General features: G+C 53.3%; 2 protein-coding genes across 2 annotated transcripts in view; one reads left to right on the plus strand and one right to left on the minus strand.

Moving 5' to 3' along the window:
• Positions 1-5,549, plus strand: part of SLC66A1 (solute carrier family 66 member 1) — a 15,045-nt gene extending 9,496 nt beyond the window's left edge. Inside the window, exons 2-7 of the mRNA XM_007935644.1 lie at positions 1,060-1,189; positions 1,871-1,958; positions 2,774-2,916; positions 3,122-3,214; positions 3,821-4,006; positions 5,475-5,549. Coding sequence (XP_007933835.1) covers positions 1,060-1,189; positions 1,871-1,958; positions 2,774-2,916; positions 3,122-3,214; positions 3,821-4,006; positions 5,475-5,549 — 715 coding nt within the window. The remainder of the gene's footprint in view (positions 1-1,059; positions 1,190-1,870; positions 1,959-2,773; positions 2,917-3,121; positions 3,215-3,820; positions 4,007-5,474) is intronic.
• Positions 5,550-10,503: 4,954 nt separating this feature from the next.
• CAPZB (capping actin protein of muscle Z-line subunit beta) overlaps positions 10,504-12,875 on the minus strand; it is a 225,331-nt gene continuing 222,959 nt past the window's right edge. The window contains exon 9 of the mRNA XM_007935646.2: positions 10,504-10,591. Coding sequence (XP_007933837.1) covers positions 10,504-10,591 — 88 coding nt within the window. The remainder of the gene's footprint in view (positions 10,592-12,875) is intronic.

Below are 12,875 nucleotides of genomic sequence, written 5' to 3' on the forward strand. Positions count from 1 at the left end.
GCTTACCTTGCTCCTGGAGACCCGGTCCCCCTCGGGAGGGTAACAAGGGAAAGTGTTCAGTGCAGATCAGTGAGTAAGCACCAGCCCGCCCATGCTTACCTTGCTCCTGGAGACCCGGTCCCTCTCGGGAGGGTAAAAAGGGAGCCGTCTGAGCAATAGTGTGTATATATATATATATATATATATATATATATATATACAGATGATTAAACAGTTAATGGTAATATGTGTAATGACTAAGAGCAACATTGGAGCCTGAGGGCTTGACCTTGAATCCTAGCTCCATGACTTTCAAGCAACATGATACTCTATTAAGGTAATCATCTGTGATCATCCATGACTTGACCTCATGGAGTGGGGAGGTTAATGAAATGAGTTAATACACATGAAAGGATCAGAATTGTGACATGCCACCATCAGCAGTGGGCTCACGCTGAGTTTTGGCCTTGTACCTGCACCTGGCCAAAGGTCCACAGACAGGGCCCCAACACTTAAGACCTTTGGAGAAAATGACCAAGGGTACAGAAGTCCCCAACTTGCATGGTGAGTATCACAGGAGCCAGAGCCCCCCTTCTCCAGTGGCCTCTGAAGATAATCAGGCTGTGGTTTGGTCTATCTTGTCATCAGTTGCTCTTGGAGATAGGGCAGTGTCAGGCCTTGGGTCCACCACCACCACTGCCACCATCCTTCTTTTCTTTGTGTGGTGGTTCTTAGGCCCTAACAGGAGCTTCAGGACCCTAGAAAAATCCCAGTTCCCCACTGGGAGACCCTAGGGTGCTGTGCAGGAGAATCTGAGTAGTGGTGCGGGTCTCTTTGGAAAGGTACACATCTGTAGAGGGTCTAGCCCATAGGGGAATCCCCCTGGTAAACATCCTCCAAAGGGCAAAGAAAGGCCCAGAAGGATTGGGTCACAGCCACTGACATCCACTGTCCCCTGCCCCTCTGTTCTGCAAACATCTGGGGCATGTTCACCCTTAACCCCACACACTCACCTTCCCGCATTGACCCTCTAAGCCCCTGCACAGTCCTCTGAGCGTGGCGTCTTCCTCCTCTTCACAGGCAGTACATCAAGGCCTGCAAAGCAGGTAACATGGACCAGGCCCTGTCCCTGTGGTTCCTGCTGGGCTGGCTGGGTGGAGACTCCTGCAACCTCATTGGCTCCTTCCTTGCTGACCAGCTGCCCTTGCAGGTGGGCCTGGCCCCAGGCAGGGTGGGGCTGCCCAGGACAGTCACAGCAGGGGTGGGGCAAGGCAGGGTGGACTGGGGGAGGCCAGCAGGGAGAACCAGAGCTCATTGGCCAACCAGTTTCCAGTAGCCATCTTGTGAGGTGCCTACACTATAGAGAGCCCTCTTCCTTGCCATGCTGTGTGACAATGAGACATGTCATTGCCCTTCAGTAGGCCCATCTGCAAAATGAAGCACATCTGCCTGGGTCTCTTCGACCTCTAAAGAGCTGTGGTCCTGACTGAGCTCTCAGGACAAGACCTGGGGCCCTGGGAGAGGAAAGATGCTTCCTGAGGGTGGCCCGGGAGCTATCATCTCCTGTGGCCATACTCTTCCTGTGGTCTTGCTACTTTATCAGTCCAAACCAGGGCCTTGGGTCCCACTTTGTCCTGACTAGTAGCATTTGCCACCATGTTCTTAGCACTTGCCTTTGCTGGCCCTTTGCCTACCTGCTGTCTAATTCGGCCAGGTCAGAACTGTGAGCCCTTCATTTCCAAACAAGGAAACAGAGGCTCAGAGTGGTGAAGTGACTTGCCCAGGGCCACTCAGCTAGGAAATGGCAGAGCACTGCCCTGGTTCTGGGGTCTTGTCCCCAGGGCCTGGGACTGTATGCCACCCACACAGAGTGTCCCGGCTTCCCTCGTAGACCTATACAGCGGTGTATTACGTCATGGCAGACCTGCTGATGCTGACGCTGTACTTTCATTACAAGTACAAGAAGCGCACCTCCCTATGTGAGTTCAGGTGGCCCCTCTGGGTTGAGCATGCTGATGGCAGCTGGGAGGGCTGGGAGCTTGGGAGGAAGCAGATTTCCTGTGCCAGGTGATAGACAGTGACTTCCTCAGGCCTTATCCAAAAGTCTCAGCCTGGTTGACCAAGATCAAAGATCAATGGCAGTGAGCTCACTCTGGGTCAGACCGCAGGGAGGCGCCATCACTCAACTACTATTATATCTCAGAGATACTAGGGGTTTGGTTCCAGACCACCACAATAAAGTGAATATTGCAGTAAAGCAAGTCACACGAATGTTTTGGCTCCCAGTGCATATAAAAGTTATATATACTACAAACCTTCAATTTGTGAAAAAGAAAAAGCAGTATCTGTGAGGTGCAGTAAAACAAGATATGTCTGTACTCATTCAACTAGCACAGCCTTACTACTTCCTCCTCAGTGGCTGGTCTTGGGCTTGGGGAGAGAAAGCAAGGAAGGGCCTCTGTGCCCTTGAGGATTCAGAAGAGAGACAGACAAGATCAAATTGAGCACTGTACAAATGCTGTGGAGGCATTTAGGAGGGGGGACTGGGTGTCACTGTCATTTCTGCTTTTGACCATCTTCCTCCTGACCCACTGCCCTCACTGCTTCAGCTCTGCAACCCTAGTGGGTGGGTACTGTTACTACATCCATGCTACACATGAAGATTCGATGCTAGAAAGATTAGGTCATCTGCTTAAGGTCACACAGTGACTTGAGGGCCACACCCAGGACTCCCATCCCAAGCGTTTGCTGCCCCTCACATGGCTAACCTCAGTTGCCCCCGCCCCCTGTCCAGTGTCTACCACCATCAATGCTGCACTCTTGCTCATCTTGGGGACAGTGTTTTCCACCCCTCTGCTGAGCAGGCTTGACCCTGTGACCACCCCGAGGGAGGTCTTCCGGGGGCGGACACTCCTATCCTTGGAGTCAGGCAGTAAGGTGAGAAGTGGGGACATGTGGTAGAGTTGGGAGGTGGGCAGGGCTCTTCCTAAGGTCCTTCCCTGCATGGCCACGGGAGTGTTTCATGGGGTAGTGTGTGTGTGTGTATGGGGTAGGGGGGTATCAACCCCTAGGAGGAAGCTTGGGGATCTCTCCGTACACTTCCAGCCTCTTTAGGCCCTGATCAACCCTTCCATTCTCTCAGCCTTTCACCCAGCAGGAAATCATTGGCTTTGTCATCGGCTCTGTCTCCAGCGTCCTGTACCTGCTCTCCCGGCTGCCTCAGATCCACACCAACGTGAGCCTTGAGCGGGGTTTGTGGGGGGTGGGGTGGGGTGGGGTGGGGGTGTGGTGAGCAGAAGAGCTGGCTTAGCCGCTCGGGCTCTCCAGGTTAAGGGTGTAGCCTGGTACAGGAGTTTTTGTTCAGAATGTCTTGGTCCACACTCATTGTTGGCTTGGGCAAGCTAATCTACTTTCTAAGCCTTGGTTTCTGCCTCTGGGGAATGGGCATGATAATGCCTTCTGTCGAAGGGTGTGTGACCTGTGATGTCAGGTGAGAGCAAGGAGCTGAGCTTCCAGGCCTGAGGAGGGTGGAAGAGGTGGGAGACTCAGAGATAGGAGAAGATTGCTCAGCAAGGAGAGTGGGTTGGGGTGGAGATCAGGGCACAGGGGCCCAGCCGGCATGGCACAGCCACGTCTCTCGCAGGCTTGGAAGAGGTTGTTGGAGTGGGGACAGGGGTCAGGCCTTGCAGGGGGCTGGTCTGTGTGACAGACCCACTGGGCACACAGTAGATGGTCAGCTCAGCATGCACAGTGTGGTGGGCCAGACAGCCACGGGGACAGCTGTAATCCAGAGTGGAAGGGCCCTGTTTGAGGCCTCTGACCCGACCTTCTTCACCCCCAGTTCCTGCGGAAGTCGACCCAGGGGATCTCTTACTCGCTGTTTGCACTGGTCATGCTGGGGAACACGCTGTATGGGCTGAGCGTGCTGCTCAAAAACCCTGAAGTGGGCCAGAGTGAGGGCAGCTACCTGCTGCACCACCTGCCCTGGCTCGTGGGCAGCCTGGGCGTGCTGCTGCTCGACAGTGTCGTATCCTTACAGGGCACAGGGCACAGGGCAGCTGGGGAGCAGGTGGCATTCTGCCTGCACGCAGCTTCAGCATTCACTCATTCATTCCTCATTCGTTCACTGGTGTGCCGGGCACCCTGCTACACCCCAGGGTCCAAAGGTGAGTAAGAACGGACTGGCCCTCGCCCTTGAGAAGCTTGTAGTTCAGGGGAACGGCAGACAGGGCACACGTGGGATTATCAAATAATCATTTCATTGCAGTGCTGCCAAGTGCTGCAGAGAACAACTAAGAGTGTATGACCAGGAGGCTGTCCAGGTTTAGAGGGTCAGCAAAGGCCTCATGAGTGACATTTAAACTGTAGCCTGAAGGCAGAAAAGGAATTAGATGAAGGCAAGGGAGGAGTGTTCCAGGCAGCTTGGGTAAAGGTCCTGACTCAGCCTTCCAGGACCTCTGTTCTCTTCAGCACCTCCTATGTGCATCTGGTGGTGGGGACACAGCAGTGGGAATGCCACCCCAATAGGGTCCCTGCCCCTGGGCACACAAGAAGCAGAATAGCAGATCCTGGTTCTGTATCTTAACTTCTGGGCCTCAGTTACCTCATCTGAGAAATGGGGAATGGAGAAAAGTCAGCCCATCCAAGCCACAGGCATGAAAGCTGGGATGTGGAGAGACACGTGGGTTAGAGTTAAAAGACCTGGGTTCAAACCCGGCCTCCACCACTTTGAACCCACCCTGGGTGACGGGGCACACCACAGCATCATCTGCCTGGAACAGAACTAGACTCACCAGGCTAGTGGGGCGAGCCCATCAGAGGAGTCTGAAAACAGCTCACAGTCCAGCACACAGCACATGCTCAGGATGTGTTTGCTAAGTGACCAAACAAGGACAGTATTCAGGTCTTATTTGGGATAAAGTAAACACAGTCCTTATTTTGGTGTTTGCTGAGTCCCTGCCAGGTGCAGTCAGGGTTACATTAACAGTTTAATGTTACAAAAAAGCCACTGCTGTCAAGTTGATTCCAACTCACAGCCACCCTGTAAGGACAGAGTAGAACTGCCCCATAGGGTTTCCAAGGGTGTAATCTTTACGGAAGCTTTCTCCTGTGGAGCTGCTGGTGGGCTCAAACTGCCGACCTTTCAGTTAGGAGACAAGCTGCTACGTCCCAGTGCCGCTGAATGGTCCCAGCCACTTGTTAAAACCCCCAGCTGCTGGAGACTGGGAGGAAGGCAAGATCTTGAGTTTAGGGGCTGGGAAGGCTGCCTGCAGGAAGAAGAGCTGGGTGGTGTGTGGAAGATGAGTGGAGGTGGCTGAGGGTTGTGGTGTGGAGAAGGCATTTAAGTGCAGGGCACACAGCAGGGTGAAGGCTGGAGCTGGGTCCTGACCCTTCCCACCTGCCAGGCTGTGGTGATAGGGCAAAGGCAAGCTCTGTGCTGGAGCCACAGGTGCCCCAGGGACGGACTCTGCTTGGTTTGCCTTGACGGGCTCCAGATCTCTGTTCAGTTCCTGGTCTATAGGAATGTTGCCACGGCCACCTCGGAGAGCGAGCCCCTCCTCCCCAGCTGACCAGGACCCAGGCTGAGCCCAGGATGACAGGGACCTCCATACGCCATGTCCAGGAAGAGAATGAAGGGTGGCTTGGGATGGTGCTGCTGACCCTGGACTGGGCTGTGGAGGAAGTTGGTGGGAGGCCCACAACTCCAACCCAGCCACTTCCCCTTATACTTCTGAAACCTCTGAGGGTGACTTCCCAAGAACAAAACGGCCCCAAGGTTCAGCTACCCCCTTGGAAACCTGCCCCTGGAAGCCTCGTGGGAGGGGCTGCAGCTGGTACCTCAAAAGATGGTGTGGCAGCACCCCCCCACTCCACTCTGGCTCACCTACCTCAGTCTTCCTGTTCACGCCCTGGAGGGCGGGTGCAGCTGCAGCCCAGTGGACCAGGACTGTCCTGCTGACTCCAGCCATCCTAGTAAATGGAACCTCCCAGTGAGGACTATTTCTGTTGTTCCTTCTGTTCGGGGGAACAGTAGTGGATGGGGATCTGGCTCCACACCTCAAGTCCCAGCAAGACCTAACGGGTCAGGATGTGGGAGAACCCAGGGGGAGGGGCTGCATCTCCTGCCACTCCCGACCCAGCCTCCTGGGACCTCTGTTCTCCTCAACACCTTCTATGTGCATCTGGTGGTGGGGACACAGCAGTGGGAACGTCACCCCAACAGGGTTCCTGCTCCTCGGCACAAAAGAAGCAGCAGAATAGCAGATGCTGGTTCTGTATCTTAACTTCTGGGCCTCAGTTACCTCATCTGGGAAATGGGGATGATATTACCATCATAGGTCCTTCTAAGGATAAAATATTCTGTTGTTGGCTGCCACTGAGTTGGCCTCTGACTCATGGCAGCCCATGCACAATGGGACAAAACGCTGCCCTGCGCCATCCTGATTGGTGTGGATTGGACTGTTAGCCGTGAAGTTGTCAGTGGCTGATTTTCAGAAGCTGGTCACTTCCTTCCTAGTCCATCTGAGTCTGGAAGCTCTGCTGAAACCTGCTGAGCATCATAGCCACACGTAGGCCTCCCTGACAGATGGTGGTGGCTGTGCGTGAGGGCCCCTGGCTGGGAACGGAACCCCTGTCTCCTGCTGAAAGGTGAGAATTCTGCCACTGAACCACCACTGCCCCCTGTGGATTAAGTAAAATGGTGTTAATTACGGAGGTCTCACTATGTCTGGCACATAGTGAGAACCCAATAAAGGTGGTGGTTGTTAGGCGCCTTGAGTCAGTTCTGACTTACAGCGACCCTGTGTGCAACAGAACAAAACACTGCCCAGGCCGGCACCATCCTCACAGTTGTTGGTATGTTTGAACGCTTCGTTGTAGCTACTGTGTCAATTCATCTCATTGAGGGGCTTCCTCCTTTTTGCTGACTCTCTACCAAGCATGATGTCCTCCAGGGAGGTCCCTCCTGATAACATGTTCCAAGTACCTGAGACAAAGTCTCACCATCTTCGCTTCTAAGGAGCATTTTGGCTGTACTTCAGACAGATGTGTTTGTCCGGCAGTCCATGCTATAGTCTGTATTCTTCGCCAAGACCATAACTCAAAAACCATCAATTCTTCAGTCTTCCTTATTCATTCTCTAGTTTTTGCATACATATGACGTGATCAAAAATACCATGGCTCTGGTCAGGTGCACCTTAGCCCTCAAGGGGACATCTTTGCTTTTGAACACCTTTAAGAGGACTTTTGCAGCAGATTTGCCCAGTGCTATATGGCATTTGATTTCTTTACAGCTGCTTCCAATATGTTAGTTCCATTATTTTTAGCTGGAGGGGACAACCAGCTAGAGATGATGAAAACTAAACAAACTCATTGCCATTGAGTCTGATCTGACTCAGCCACCCTTCCCTGGGTTTCTGAAGTGGTATCACTACAGAAAAGAGTTCTGGTGGCATAGTGCCTAAGGCATTTATTTGACTGCTAACCATTTATTTGACTGTACCCACCAGCCACTCCTCAGAAGGTAGGTTGGGCAATCTACTGGCAATCTACTTCCGTAGTGATACTGCCTCAGAAACCCAAGGAGGGGTCGCTATGAGTTGGATCCGACTTGAGGGCAGTTTTTTTTTTTTTTTTGACCCCGAGGGAGAGTCCAGCCCGCAGCTCATCCAACCTGAATTCTTTCCATCTTTGGAGCCTTCGGTCCACTGCCCCTTCCCTGGAGGATCCAAACCAGTAGGGTGGCTACCCTCAGCAGCTCTGGGGCTGACTTTGTGGGTCAAAGAGCCTTTCCTAGGTCCCTGGGTGGTGGTCTGCTCCAAGGTCTCAGATTCCTGGATCATCTGGAGAGAGAACCATAACTGGCCTGGCCTGGGTCACACAAGGGCATGGGGACACAACACCCTGATTATGTTGCACTGAGGCTGCACGGAGTGGTTGAGATGGTACCAGTAGGCCACATCCACCCCCGCTCCACCCCCACTGTGGTGGTGGAGGGGCCCACAAGCGTGGGAGGCAACTAACTAGCCCAGGGCTGCCACACAGCAGGTGCTTGCTTAGTAAATGATTGGGGTGAATGAGGAAACTTTGGAGACAGGGAGTCTTGGAAGGGTCCCAAACCAAACTGACCTGTTGCCACTGATTCCAGCTCACAGCAATCCCATGTTGAGAGCAGAGCTGCTCCATCGAGTTTTCTTGGCTGTAATCTTTTCACAAGCAAATTACCAGGCCTTCTACGAACTCACTGGGTAGGCTTGAACTGCCAACCTCTAGGTTAATAGCGGAGCACAAACCTTTGCACTACCCTGTGGTGTGGGAAGGGCGCCGGGGGGGCTGGTTTGTTAAGGAACAAGGGGGGGAGGGAAGGTCCCACTGTTTGAGCCTTCAGCCCTCTGGAGACACAGGTACCCCCAGTCCCAGGGGTGCTGTGCAGAGCTCCGGCCTGGAGGCAGGATCGTGATTCCCAGACTTGAGAGCCCCGCCACCCCCACCCAGGCTGCCTTCCATTATGTTTGTCACCAAGGGGCACCATCAGGAAGCATCCAGTGGACTCATGGGCATACTATGTCACCTGCAGCTTGTCAACTACGACTCAGAGCTCCTTTATGCCATTTCCTGGCCTTCTCCCTTTCTTGAGAATGCATAGAGGGGTCCTGTGGCCACCAACCAAGGTCCTCCCACTGAGGCCCTCCCACTGAGGCAACCCAGGAGGGGGCAGGAAACGAAGTGACCAGGAAGTAGCTGAGTGTGGCCCTGACCGAGGCCCCCAACATATCTGCCCCAGCCTCACCAGTTTGCTGGCATACACTGCAGCCACAATTCTTTTGTTATTTTGGTACACCTAATAACTCATTAGTTCAACACTTAGGTGCCAGCATTCTGCTAACACTCCCTGAGGTTGCGTTATATGAGCCGGGCTCCCTGGATTCGCCTTGCCCAAGGGCCCACAGCTGAACAGTGCCAGAGCCAAGGTCAACTGTCTTTCCAGCATGCCTCATTTTCCCCACCTGGTTCTACAAAGGAAGTGTGTGCACAGGGGCTTCTTCATTCTATTTGTCTCCCATGGTAACTTGCATTCACCAGAGATGTGCCCTTCTGGGGAATTTTCCCATCAGGCCGGGCAGAGAGAAGCAGGGACCAAAGAGCCAGGGTGTGGGCCTCACCAACCACATTGCCAGCCAGTGGCCAGAAACCTGGTGACAGGTGGGGATGGTGTGGCAGAGGCTCTGAAATCTGCTTCAAATACTCCCTGGAGGCCACTGGAGAGGAGGAAGCAAGGACTTTGCAGCTTTGTGAGGTCTTGAGCAAGTTACCCCAAGCCTGAGCCTCAGTTTCTACACATCTCCAAAAGGGGCCTGTCTGTTCACTGCTGCCGCCAAAGGCTGTGAAGGTGGTAGGAGATGTGGACAGATCTGCTCAGTTAGGTATTTGCCAGGCTGGGATGGGACCTTCGGGATGGGGGGATGGAGATGAATGTCCCAGGGCGTGTCCACCTTCCACACACCCTGCGTGATGTGAGTAGCCTCAGCTCCTCTCCAGGGCAGGCGTGTGGGTGGGGTCTGTGTGGACCTGGGGCTGAGAGCTGCAGCTCCTGGGCTGTGCAAGGACCCCTTCTCTCCTCATTCACCATGAAGGTCTTACACTCCCTCTGCCAGCTCTCCATCTCCACCTTTGGATCAGCCCTCCAGCCAAGGCCAAGAACGCTGAGCCAGGCAAGAAAGAACACAACAAGGCCGATGTTTACTGTGTCCCAGCTGCTTTTTATTTATTATTTTTTTTTTCCTTTTTTTTTTAAGTATGGAGGCTCAAGTATAAGATGTAGATTTTTGTTTAAGCTTTACAAAAAAACAAAACAAAACAAAAAACCAAAACAACAAAACTCCTTTGCATTCCATAAAAATTGACAGAAAAGCACCTGGCCAGAAGAGCAATCAGTCAGCAGATCCCCACCCCCACCCCCACCCCCACCACGTGGTCTCTGTGGGACGGGGCGGTCTGCACAGGGCGGTCTGCACAGGACAACACTGAGGGCAGCCTCTCCTTCCTCCCAGAGCGGTCCCCTGTCCCCCCCGACCCCCAGCCCCAAGCAACTCCCAAACACACCTGGAATCAGATTGCCAGTTTTTCTTCTTTCACACACCACAGTTATTTCATAAAATTTTTTTGTTTTACATTTTTACACCAATGTAACAAAAAGGTGGGAGGGGAGGCAGACAGACAGTATATTTTATGCTTATAAATGGAGGGCGTGGGATGGGGTGGTGGCTTCAACAAAAAATACAGAGTCTCTATGGAAAGAGTGAGTTTTGATAGCAAAATGTGTGGAAGTAGGCCTCAGAGAAGAGAAGGGTGTTATTGAGCTTTATTCTTGGGGAGAGAAGGTGCTGTGCTGTTGATGATGCAACTTGTCATGTGACCTGCTGGGGCGAGAGGGACAAGGGAGAGGGGTGCAGAAAACAAGTTTCCTAAGAAAGGGATCTAACGAGCGCATGGTGTGTCCGTGTCCGGTTAGCATGAAGCAGAGGGTTAACACTGCTGCTTTCTCTTCAAAGCCTCCACCAGGTCGTTCTTAAGAGCTTCTTGTTTTGATTTGTCTGCAAAAGTCTGCACAGACCTGCAAGGGAGGAAAAGGTCGTGAGGGGCAGGCCTCACTGGGAAAGAGGGGCTGCTAGGTGCAGGCTATGAGCTGCCTGAGTTCTGGGAGAGAGCTCCACCCCCCAGCCAAGGCTCTGCGTTGCTGGGCTGGGCATCGAGCAATGCTGGAGGGGGGACCAAGCCCTAAGATCTGCACTCTCAGCACCTTGCCGGGTGCCAGGGCAGGCCCACGACCCACACGACAGACGCTTTTTCTGCATAGGCTGGGTATGACCTGGCCGTAGCCAGCAGAACCTGAGAGCCATTCCTCTGGGCATAGGCCCCAACATCAGCTGGAACCAGGAGGTGGCTTATGGGCTTCCGAGCACAACAGTCAAGACCTCTGCGCTGACCAGCTGCCCCAGGTTTCTGGCTGGGCAGTAGCCCTGGCTGGTAGGAACTCAGGCCAGGGCTGAGAGGCGAGGGCTTTGGGCCCTAAGGAACCTTCTATAAAGCTGCTCACTCCGGCCCAACTACAGGTGCAGCGGTATCTCACGCAGGAGGAGTGTCTGCCTGAGGCCCAGGCCTCCTCTCGGGAGTACATGGGGGCCAGCCAGGGCAGGACACTAAGCCAGGTCCTGTTTTAAGGCAGCATTATGTTAATCTGGTCAAGAAAAACACTCAGCCTGGACTGTGGGGAAAGAGCTGTGAAGGCATGTATGCGTGCACATTACCGCTCTTCAGCAAGGCTAAGATGACCACTAAGGTGCAGAGACTTTATCATCTACAAAGTGCTCTGCACCTATGTAACCACGTTTCATCTCACGAGCATCCCAGGAGAGTCCCCTATTATCTCCGATTGACAATGAGGAGACTGAGGTGCAGAGAAGTGCAATCCTCGATTGTTTCATCAAGTTTATCAAATATATTTGACTGACCCAGAACTTATCGAACTTTCTATAAACTTTAAGGCCATGGAAAGACAGGATGCCTAGAAGGATTGCCACAGATGTTATGCACGATGAGAACCTCAAGTCTGAGATATATTAACTAGAAAAAAGAATGGGAAGGATCAAAAATTAAGCCCCCAAAAAGCCCAAAATGAGCCAAATAAAATGAATCCTACAAACTTTGACCACTGAATTCTACAGAAATCATGGTAAGTGTCTTCCACCTGGTTAAGAGGTGGGCTAGATGAGACTTCAGAAGAATTAAACCAGAAAAAAAAAAGAAATGCTGACATTTTGGATGCTGCTGTAGAAACATCCAATTCTGAACATGCAGCATGAGAGTCTTTACCAGGCGGGCCTAGCCTGCCTCTGGCTCTGAGGTGGCCACAGGTAGGACAAGGACACTAGCCTGGTTGATCTCCAGCTCCAAATCCCATCTTCAAAGCTTACCCGGAGGCCTCACCCCTAGCCCAACAGCCCAGGGCATCCTGGCCGGGCTGGGCTCTCCTGGGAGGGAGGAACAAACAGCCCAGGCCTGGGCCATGCACGACCTCCCAGCCCCACACAGGAGGAAGTTCCAATCAGAATCAGGTAAGTGATGGAATGAAGCATAAGGAGCAGGGGACTCAGGGGATAAAGCTTGGGAAGGTCACTGCAGATGACCTCAACCTAGGCCTGGAGGAAGCACCCAACTCCGTGCAGTAAGAAGGACCTGTCCTCAAAGGACTGGTGGGCTTGCTGTGGAGAGGCTGTCTCTGCAGGAAGCCTCCAGTGGGCAGCTGGGGACTGGCCGAGGCTGGCGATCCAGAACACGCCCGACCCACCTTCCAGGCTGAGGGTAGGAGAGGACTGCACCCCCATGGATGCAGCCCTGTGGGAAATGTGGGAGAGCAGCTCCACCTGACTCACACAGCAGCGCGACACAGAGTGCCTCAGAGACTCTTCATCAACAACAGAGCCGCTTACCTTGGCCCCACCTCCTGGAAATCCCACCAAATCTCTTCTAGGTCAAGCCTTTGGGGCCCAGGCCCTGGACCTGGGGGGTAGCCCTCACTGCCCTGGGTCCCACCCACATAGCTTCTGAATGCCTTATTTTTTACCCGTTTCCGTCCTCTCTCGAGATGCTGTTTTCATACATCTGTATTAGCCATAAGCTCAAGTCATGGTTCTTGGCCATTATCAACAAGCAGGACTATTTTCTTTTCTGTCAGTGTGACATGTTTTGGAGAACACCTGCAGCTCATTAGGAGTGGGAGGTTGTGCTGGTTCAGAGGGCAGCAGCCGTGGGCGCCCCAGGCAGCCTGGTGCAGGAGGCCCAGCAGCACCCCACTCTCAGAGGTGGGGGGGTTGTAGGGGGTGGCGCAGCACCACCCC

This window comes from Orycteropus afer, unplaced genomic scaffold (genome assembly GCF_000298275.1).
Source record: "Orycteropus afer afer isolate SDZICR_OR568_19922 unplaced genomic scaffold, OryAfe1.0 scaffold00031, whole genome shotgun sequence".
In the NCBI taxonomy this organism is placed as follows: Eukaryota; Metazoa; Chordata; class Mammalia; order Tubulidentata; family Orycteropodidae; genus Orycteropus; species Orycteropus afer.